Consider the following 10,057-nt stretch of genomic DNA (forward strand, 5'->3'; position numbering starts at 1 on the left):
CCTAATGATGCCATGTAGACAGAGAAGAGAAGTGGTCCAAGAACTGAGCCCTGAGGCACCCCAGTAGTTAGATGTTGCGACTTGGACAACTCACCTCTCCAAGATACTTTGAAGGACCTATCTGATAGGTAAGACTCAAACCACTGGAGTGCGGTTCCTGAGATGCCCTTTGCCAATAGGGTTGAAAGGAGGATCTGGTGGTTGACCGTGTCAAAAACAGCGGACAGATTCAGCAAGATAAGTATTTAAGATTTGGTATCCGCTCTTGCCAGTCTTAGGGCTTTAACAACTGAGAGCAAGGCAGTCTCGGTCGAATGTCCACTTCTGAAACCAGACTGGTTGCTGTCAAGGAGGTTGCTCTGTGTGAGAAAGGCAGAGACTGGTTTGAACACAGCTCGTTCAAGTGTTTTTGCAATGAAATGAAGAAGGGAAACCGGTCTGTAGTTCTCTAAAAGAGATGGGTTAAGGGTGGGTTTCTTAAGTAGTGGGGTTATACGAGCCTGTCTAAATGTTGAGGGAAAAACACCAGTGCGAAGGGATGTGTTAATGATGTGAGTGAGTGCAGGTACAACTGCAGGAGAAATTACTTGAAGGAGATGAGATGGAATAGGATCAAGCGGACAAGTAGTAGGATGATTAGAAAGGATGAGTTTGGAGACTTCTGCCTCAGAGAGTGAAGAGAAGGATTTACTTTTTGCAACCTCCTTTTGCCAAGAGAACAGCTCTGAGTCTTCAACTATAATGCGTGAAGAGTTTAGAGAATATCTGTCAGGAGATCAGAGACCATTCCTTCATACAGAATCTCTCCAGACTCTTCAGATTTCCAGCTGCATGTTGATGCCTCTCCTCTTCAGTTCACCACACTCATTTTCTATAGGGTTCAGCTCAGGGAACTGGGTTGGCCAGGGCAGAAGCTTGGTTTTGTTCTCAGTGACCCATTTTTGTTTTGATTTTAATGTTTGTTTGTGGATCACTGTCCTGTTGGAAGATCCAACCATGGCCCATTATAAGATTTCTAGCATGGACAGTCAGTTTTTATTTTTTTATCCATTGGTATTTTATAGAATACATTATGCCATCTATCTGAACAAGATATCCAGGATCTCCGTCAGAAAAATAGGCCCAAAACATTAAAGATCCAGCAGTATATTTAATTGTACACATGGGGTACTTTTTTATCCCTGTGTGCACCAAACCCATCTTGAGTGTTTGCTGCTAAAAAGCTATTTTTTTTTGTTTCATCTGACCATTGAACCCAGTCCAGTTTAAAGTTCCAGTCATGTCTAGCAAATACATATGCTGGAGTTTGTTTTTGGATGAGAGCGTTTTCTTTTCTAGTTTTTTTTCTTGAAACCCTCTCAGACAACAATGTTTTTTGTTAGGCTTTCTGACCCCAAGACTCAACTATTTTCTACAGTTCTCCAGCTGTGATCCTTGGACTCTTTGGCCACTCAAACTCTCCTCCTCACCATGCATTAGGACGATATAGACAAACGTCCTCTTACTGTATTAGAGAAAAATATTTATTTCATAATGTGATTTTCCCCCACTTTCATGTTTTTTTTTTTACTTTAATTAAAGGTTCAATTTTTTTATTTTTTTATTTTTGAATGAAAGATCAAGTGGATAAACAATGCAGATTTATATTCACAGCCTTCTTTGATCATATTTACCATGAATAATTTTGAGCACATCTGTATATATATAGTAAATTTCACAAACAATGAAAAAGAAACAGCAGGTAGCAATGAATTAAACATTAACTTTTGAAGATTTTTTTTACAGAGTAGTTTTACAAAAAAAAAAAAAAGTAGACTTAATATGCATCTCTACTCCTTGAATACATTTTTACAACATGAATACTAATATTTTAAATCGATTGGACTTAATAAACACTGATTATCATATTTTATTTTACATATCATATTTTAAATATTAAAATAAAATCCAAAAAAAGCAATTTTGAAAACAATGCATGTTTTTATTTGCTTTGGAGGTTAAAATCAGTAATTTCCAACTTCAAGGTTTGTGTGATGCCTTGGACAATGGGGGTCACTATCAGGATGAGAGATGATAATCATGACCAATTTAGCCAAATCCTGGACTTGCCCTGATCTACCAACAATGACAGAAATCTAGTTTTGTGAAACAGGGTGTTACAACACCTCACACAGCACTTTTTATCATTTTCAGCTCTTCAAATCTAAACCAACTCTTTTCCAGTGTATTTGAAGAACTCAAAAGTATTGCTACTGACAAACAGTAATTTCCTCCTATAAAACCTCACCTTTGCGACCATATTCTCATTACGATAGAGGACTGGTGGCAAGTACCCATCGACAAACCTATAGCACAGAACTGCAAGCACAGCCAACTAATGTGATGTATTTTGAGTGATGTTTTTATTGTGATCTCTTTCATTTGTGCAGACAATGTATTCTGCTCACTGAAGCCGAGTGGATTGAGTATGCTGCTGCTGTTTTGGCACAGTCAATTTCATCTTGAGCACCGCTGTGGACTACGGTTCATGTTAATAGCTTTTCTACGCTGTTAATTTCAGGAGTGGCTGGGCAGACCCCATAGATCACTGCTGCTTGATGATGAGGGGTACACGATAACCTGCTCTCTCACATGTAAATCACACCTTACTTTGTTTTAAACTGCAGTAATTAAAAGCTGTATTTACCCAGATAACAATACAAGTGGCTCTGTTGTCTCATAGGGACATTCTAAGGCAGCATACTAACTGAAATTGACCCTCCTAAGTGAATGATCAGGACATCTCTGCATAAAAGTGCATGGGAGATTGAACGTACAACTGAGTTTGAGAATTAGCATGCTGCCATCCTAACAATGTGATACCTTAATAATAAACTGCAAAAAAGTTGGGTAAAATAGTCTACTGAACTTTTTTATTTTTCAATAATGAATGAATTTCATGCATACCTACACATTGCCATATGGGTCAAAATGCATATGTGTGATGCTTCCTTTGGCTAAAAAAAAATATCTAAGGATGCAACATAATTATATTTTGGAACTGCCTTCGTGTTGGGCGCTCACCTATGATACCTTAAAACCGTGTCTACAAAGGTTTTAAAATAGAGCCAGCATCTTTGCCAAGTCTGCAGCATTTGAATAGAGCAAACAGATGCATTTGATAACTAGGCCAACATTTCAGCACAAGATCGTGAAAGACAATGTTTAATACTGAACAAGGCCATTTTCAATGAAATACAATCACAGTTTGCATAGAACATATGAAATCAAGGTTACTGGGAGAAATAACACAATTCTCTTAGTAGAATAATAAATAAATAAAGCTGCCATTTTATGCATTTAAAATGCATGTCTAAACTCCAGTTCAATGAATGGGCACACTGACGCCACACTGACGTTAATGAAATCAATAAACAGAAAGTGGCTTTTTAATGCACCTCATTGTTAAACACCATCAAAGAAAAATGGTTATATGTGTTAAACGGCATCAAAGCGTGACTGCAGCTGCTAAAACCCAAACCGTTTCAGTTCACACTTATGTAATATATTCTGATGTGAACTGAAAATGGTTTAAAACAGTATGGAAATCATGTTAAAGCGAGTAACCTAATGCAAAAATAATGAACATTTTACTTGGGAATAAAACAGATTTTCAACACATTTGCAAATACAACTGAGGAGTGTTAACCATCTGTCTGAATTTACCCTAGTTTACCATGGGTGGAACAAGTGATGGTTTTACACACACACACACACACACACACACACAGTTGTCTGTCATTTAAGCCATCTATTGTTGGGGTCACAACAGCTTGTATATCATTTAGACCTTCAAAGAAGCCTGACATTAATAGGCTCAACTTTTGACCTCAAAGTGAATGACTGAATTCCTGTCGTTGCACATAAAGAAAAGCGTTAAGCCAGTTGACGTGAAAGAGAGCCGAGCTTTTGCAGCAAACAATGTATATTTCCCCTTGCTGAACTCTTTTACGAATTTGTAATCTTGCACATCCGTGAAAGACCCCAGGCGAACTGATATTGCCCATCGCAACAATTTAGAGAGTGTTGGCAAAACTCACAAATTAAAAATGTCACTCAGATATGGCTTTCACAGTCAATGGGATAATCAAAACATGCAAGTGGGGGAATATCACAAGATGTTCTTCTTCTCTCTCTTGATTGAACCACTTCAAACGGAATTCAAACATGATTCCTCCAGCCAAGAAAATAATCCTGATCTTTTACATGAACCACAGGATCATCTCTACACAAATCAGGCAAGACTTTGTGATCAAAGTGCAGAATGCACAGAATCAGCTGTCATGCTCTGTGGAAAGGAGACTCATGGGTAACAAGGCCAACTGGGTATTTGTTCCATTCTGTGACATTCTGGTTTATAAAATATTAAAGTCAACCTAAAATCAGAATGGATCCTATTCACTTTTTTTAACATTACAGCACATTATTTCAATGAAAAGAAAAAGAAAGAAATTACTGTTCTTTTTGACTGACATTACACATTTGTCTACTAAAAAAAAAGAACATTGAATCAGTTCTTGATCAGCAATTCACCAACTGATTGATGCGTTGAAAACTGCCATTTGTATTTGCATCAATCATTAAGTGAATTTCATGAAAATAAAAATGCATTGGCATGTATATTGTACATATTTTATATATAAATTTAACTGATAAACCACCTTTCATATTGTACATGCAATAGCTGAAAGTGCTTTACAAAAATCATTTTTGGCATTCAGCCATTTTTCTACCCTCGGATTAACTCGACTGATTGCGACACGCACTCACAAACCACTTTCCTGGGTATTTCACCTTGAACCAGCCCTCTTAGCAAAATTGATGTTTGTGGTGGGTTCAAATAATTAAGGTATAGATCAGAGCTCCTCCGTGAAGTGCTCCTTAAATCGGGCTAAACCATGATGAATGCCTATATCTGAAGCGCTAAAAAGTTTTCCATTCCGTAAATAGAAAAAGTACTACTAAAAAGGTATCACAGGAGGAAATTATGATTTACGAATCAATGATGGTTCACCAAACACTGGAGGTTAGAAGGAATTATCCGTATGGCAGCTGTTTTACTCTAAATGGAGAGCTGTAAGTCATGTAATCACTATCAAAGGCACAGTCCGTTCCATTACTCTTCTCTTCCAACTTTTTTGCTTTGTTGAATGAATTTTAGCCACAAAGAAGATTTAGATGTGTTTTTATATGCACAAGGGGAATTACAGCACAGGCATGGAGTATCACAGCCCAGCATGTGTTAGTGAAATCCACCGTACTTTACAGCAGCATGTAGGAATTTTCGGTGTTCCTTGAAGAGAACCATCACGTTAAAGTGGAAGAGCCCTATAAACGAAGTAAAAGGGACAGTTCACCCAAAATCGTTTACTCACCCTCATGTCATTCCAAACCTCCATGACTTGCATGTGGAACACAAATAAAGTAAGCCATACATGTTCGGAAAGGCACAAGGATAAGTAAATCATGACAGGATCTTCATTTTTTGGTTGAACAGTCCTTTTAAAAAAGACTTGCGAGTTCATAAAGCGTCAATCTATTGATTGATCTGGCCTAGTGCTGAGCCATTTCAGACATTATCAATAGATCAGCACACCCGATGGATTACTCAGGCTGCATTACAACCAACAGGATGCAAATTGCCCTGTTAATAGATTAGTCTGGCGGGTTACAACTTGGCAAAAAGGGGGCGTGAATCTCAAAGCAGATAACATTATAAATTACGACACGTCTGCCCATGCTTTTCAATGGAAGAGCCTTGGGCATTGAAGCACAGCAAGCAGAACTGCATCCACATAATCCATTACGCTTCATTATTTTACTCAACATTATCAATAGATCAGCACACCCGATGGATTACTCAGGCTGCATTACAACCAACAGGATGCAAATTGCCCTGTTAATAGATTAGTCTGGCGGGTTACAACTTGGCAAAAAAGGGGGCGTGAATCTCAAAGCAGATAACATTATAAATTACGACACGTCTGCCCATGCTTTTCAATGGAAGAGCCTTGGGCATCGAAGCACAGCAAGCAGAACTGCATCCACATAATCCATTACGCTTCATTATTTTACTCGACTTTGAAGCAGCGTTAAGCATTCAGCTGTACGTGTAGCTGCACGTGTTTGCAAACGCAGACGGAGGGCAGCCCTGCCAGCTCTGACATGTACATGTGCACGTAGAGTTGATTTATGCTGAGTGATTGCTTTGTTTCAGAAGGAGAAACAATAACCAGATGTCTTCTAAGACCCCCATTCCAGCTGTTAATTGCATGGCAAGTGTCTAGTAAACACTGCACAGAGGTGAACAAAGAGGGATGTGTTCAGTACGCCAGGGTTGTGTATATCATTTAGATTTGCAAGGTGTCTTGCCAACAGGGCATGCTTGGGTTTGTTTGCTCAAGGATCTTGTCTGAACGGATCTTTGCAACTTTTTGTATTCTCCCATTTATTGCCCTGGGATTTTATTCTGTACGACTTTGAAGTCTTAAAATTATAGCCTGGGAAGAAATGAATAGTTCTATGCATGTCATTAATGTCAAGAAGGTTCAATATTTTGCTCTGTTCGGTTAACAGTCATTGCTAATGGTGGGAAACGCAAGTCAAAGAATTCTTTCGGAAGTCATCCCTTACCCACAGGAACAAATGCTCAAATTTGCTGACTCTTTTAAAACTGTGTGCAACCATCGACAATTTCGCTTGGGCAGAATTCCACATCTAGATCCTGCAACATCTTCCCATGCAACTTTAGATCACATGACAAAAGTCTACAGGAACTGAATCTGAAAGCAGCCTTAGAGACGCACAGACATTTGGCCACCGTGTGGTTCTGTTTCTGGAGTCACGCCAAATGCAACATGTTCAAGCTAGGATATTTGCAACTGTACAAGGTGCCATATATTACACAAAGCTTAGCGATAAAATCATCTCCTTATGGTAAGGGCAAGGAATTCAGTGAGCCTTGCACAGCTTTTTAACAAAGCATTATATCACTACAAAGAGCAGCAGTACACTGAGAAGCAACATGTCATTGCTTATGAATGTTTTAATCAAGTCTCAGGCTTGTCTTCATCAATTAAGAGTGAAAAAGGGAGATGATACAGGGAAGATTCACCCAGTGAAAGAAGGTTCAAGGGTTATAACATAAGCCTTTCACACAGCTGACCCCAAACAGCTGTTTTGACTGGCTTGGCTTCTTCTATAGAGCCTCTGGGGGCAGGCCAAAGATGTGCTTTAAGACCAGCCAATACATCAGACGGTTTGTTTACAACATCAGAGGTCAGCAGTGAAGTATTGATTGGAAAATATACTCTCAAGAGCAGTTTATTAAAAGACACCTAATGCTGGTCAGGGACTCTGGGGAACGCACATGAATTGAATAATCTTGCAGATAAAGGAACAGGATGATTTTAAAAAGGGAACTGCGTGTTTCAATCAGGATTTTGTGTCACTCCATGTGATGCATTTGTTTCACAGGAAAGAAAATTCAGGTAGAGGGGATGAATGAGGGAGGGCAGCTTCTCTGATCTTCATAGAGGAGTCACACATATATCAATCACAGACACATATATCAATCACAGACAAAGCAAGTGCTTTAATCTGACATTCAAGTGAAAGCTCACTAATTGCAACCAATTCTTGACTAGAACAATAGCTACAGTAACAATATAAAGCACTATTTGGTTATTACACAAAAATAAAAAATAAATAATGTTAATAACTAGAATGTTGAGTCATTGAGTCAAAAAATGAGTCAAATGCAGCTATATGCATCCCAAATGTTAAAATATGTTTTTTTGTTTGCAACTTGACAATGATTTCTGTAATTTCTATTCAATTTTTAACTTGAGTTAAAAAAAGTTAAATTGGTCGCTTTGTTTCAGTGTTAGACCAATGACGACAAATAAAGGTGACTTAAATATAATAACACCCCCAAATATTAATAATATCCAAACAAAGCTGATTTACTACCTATATAAGAAATAATAATAAAACATTATGCCAAAGTTTATTTTTATAGTTTACAGACACCAAGAGGTGCATTCAAGTCATTTTTTTTTTATATGAACTGCATTTCTTGAAGTATTTTTTAATGTCTTACTACCTATATAAGAAATAATAATAAAACATTATGCCAAAGTTTATTTTTATAGTTTACAGACACCAAGAGGTGCATTCAAGTCATTTTTTTTATATGAACTGCATTTCTTGAAGTATTTTTTAATGTCTTGAAAAAAGAACAATTCTAGACAATAAATAAATAACCATCACATCAGTGCTGACCCATGATATATATTTTCATTTGTTCAGGTATTTATTTATGCATTTATTTATTCTCAAATAGTAAACACCTGACACAAAATGTTTAATATAATAATAAAAGCAGCAGGTATTTCGTTATCAATTTGTAACGTGAATGATTCATCTCTACGGGTGACATGATCCGTCTCCATCCACTCATTTGACATCTGGCGTCAAATGATCCAGACAAAGACAGACAGACAGACAGACAGATGGTTGACAGATAGATAGATAGATAGATAGATAGATAGATAGATAGATAGATAGATAGATAGATAGATAGATAGATAGATAGATCATCACTTTTATATGTAAACATGGATATCATTTATTTATTGAAAACTATTTTACTCATCTTTCTCTTCCCTTATAGGATATCACCTGAGCTCTCCAATAACTCACAACTAACAAGCAGCACACATATTCTAGCGCAGCATCACTATCGCCATCTGCCTGCATCTTATGCTTTCACGCGTTCACTTCGAGTTCATTTATCTTAATTATGGCAACGCTGTATCATCAGAGGGTTTAGTTTAACTTTACACAGTTATGAACCATGCATAGATCTGTTGAGTCTTTTAGAGCCGCCTGATCTGACGAATGAGAAGAAGCGCATATTTGACTAAAGGAACATCCTTCAATTGAACTCATGGACTTACCTGGAGCGTTTAACGCGACCAGCAGGACTATCCAAAAAGTCGCCAACATCACCATCGCGCTTCACGCCTTGCGCCAAATATCCGATCTGATATCGCGATCTGCAAAGAGCGATCCGGCGATTCATGCAACTTCAACGCAATCCACCTCTGCCCACCCTTCACTATACGACAGAGAGTCAGCGGTTACTAAAACGGCACTCAGTGCAACGTCTGCAGAAGAGTTTAGTACAGCCAGGAATCGGGATCAAATCCAAAGCCCGAATAAGATGCTCATCGACTCTCTGGTTCTGCAGATGAAAAGTCCGCGGACAAGAAGCAGATAAGTTCAGGGATCCCGCATCCCAAGCGTTGAATCCAGTGCGGCTGTTCAACCCCCTCAAAACAAAAGCTTAATAACAGTGCCCTGAATAACGGGGCGTTTAATGCATCCGATCCGTTTGCTCCACAATACAAGTAGCCTATGTATAATTCGATTCTCTGTACTTTTTTTGCGCAGTAGTAACCAGAATATGCCCTAGAAGTCCCAACGGTCCCGGTCTGTTCCCTCAATTTTGGGAGTCTGGGGATTATCAGATTATATTTGTTGGGTGCTGAAGATGTTTCAGCGGACGTGAAATCCCTTCCGAGTAATTTTTCCCCCCCGAGAAAATGGACTGATTCTCCAGAATATGGCAATAATGCCGTGGTTTGGCGCACTTCGGGCACTGCTGCCACAACCTGAACTGTTCTAGTGTAGCTGATACAAGCGCGAGGAGAGATCCTAATCAGGGTGACGTTAGAAAAGGGCGGGGCTTCCACGATCTTGAAACGCGAGTAGGAGGATTTAGTCCATTGTTGCCATGTCCGCTTATAATAAACGGCTCTGTGCTTGTTTTAGCTTGTAAGTATGGTAAACCGCAGTTTTTGTGGATTATTTCCAGAACACACGTTCCTGAGGTTTGCTGGTACACTAATAGCAGCTGTCACACACACACATTTTAAGGGTGTTCACACTGACAGTGATTTGCAGAGAGACCACACAACTTGCTGGACATCATTCATATTCAGTAAGAGTTGGC

General features: G+C 38.6%; 1 protein-coding gene across 1 annotated transcript in view; it reads right to left on the reverse strand.

Moving 5' to 3' along the window:
* The window catches only part of LOC107561861 (nectin-1-like), a 148,358-nt gene extending 138,618 nt beyond the window's left edge, over window positions 1-9,740 (reverse strand). The window contains exon 1 of the mRNA XM_016246376.1: window positions 9,000-9,740. Within this exon, the coding sequence (XP_016101862.1) occupies window positions 9,000-9,054 (55 nt within the window). The 5' untranslated portion in view covers window positions 9,055-9,740. The remainder of the gene's footprint in view (window positions 1-8,999) is intronic.
* Between the last annotated feature and the right edge of the window lie 317 nt (window positions 9,741-10,057).

This window comes from Sinocyclocheilus grahami, unplaced genomic scaffold (genome assembly GCF_001515645.1).
Source record: "Sinocyclocheilus grahami isolate Dianchi unplaced genomic scaffold, SAMN03320097.WGS_v1.1 scaffold795.1, whole genome shotgun sequence".
In the NCBI taxonomy this organism is placed as follows: domain Eukaryota; kingdom Metazoa; phylum Chordata; class Actinopteri; order Cypriniformes; family Cyprinidae; genus Sinocyclocheilus; species Sinocyclocheilus grahami.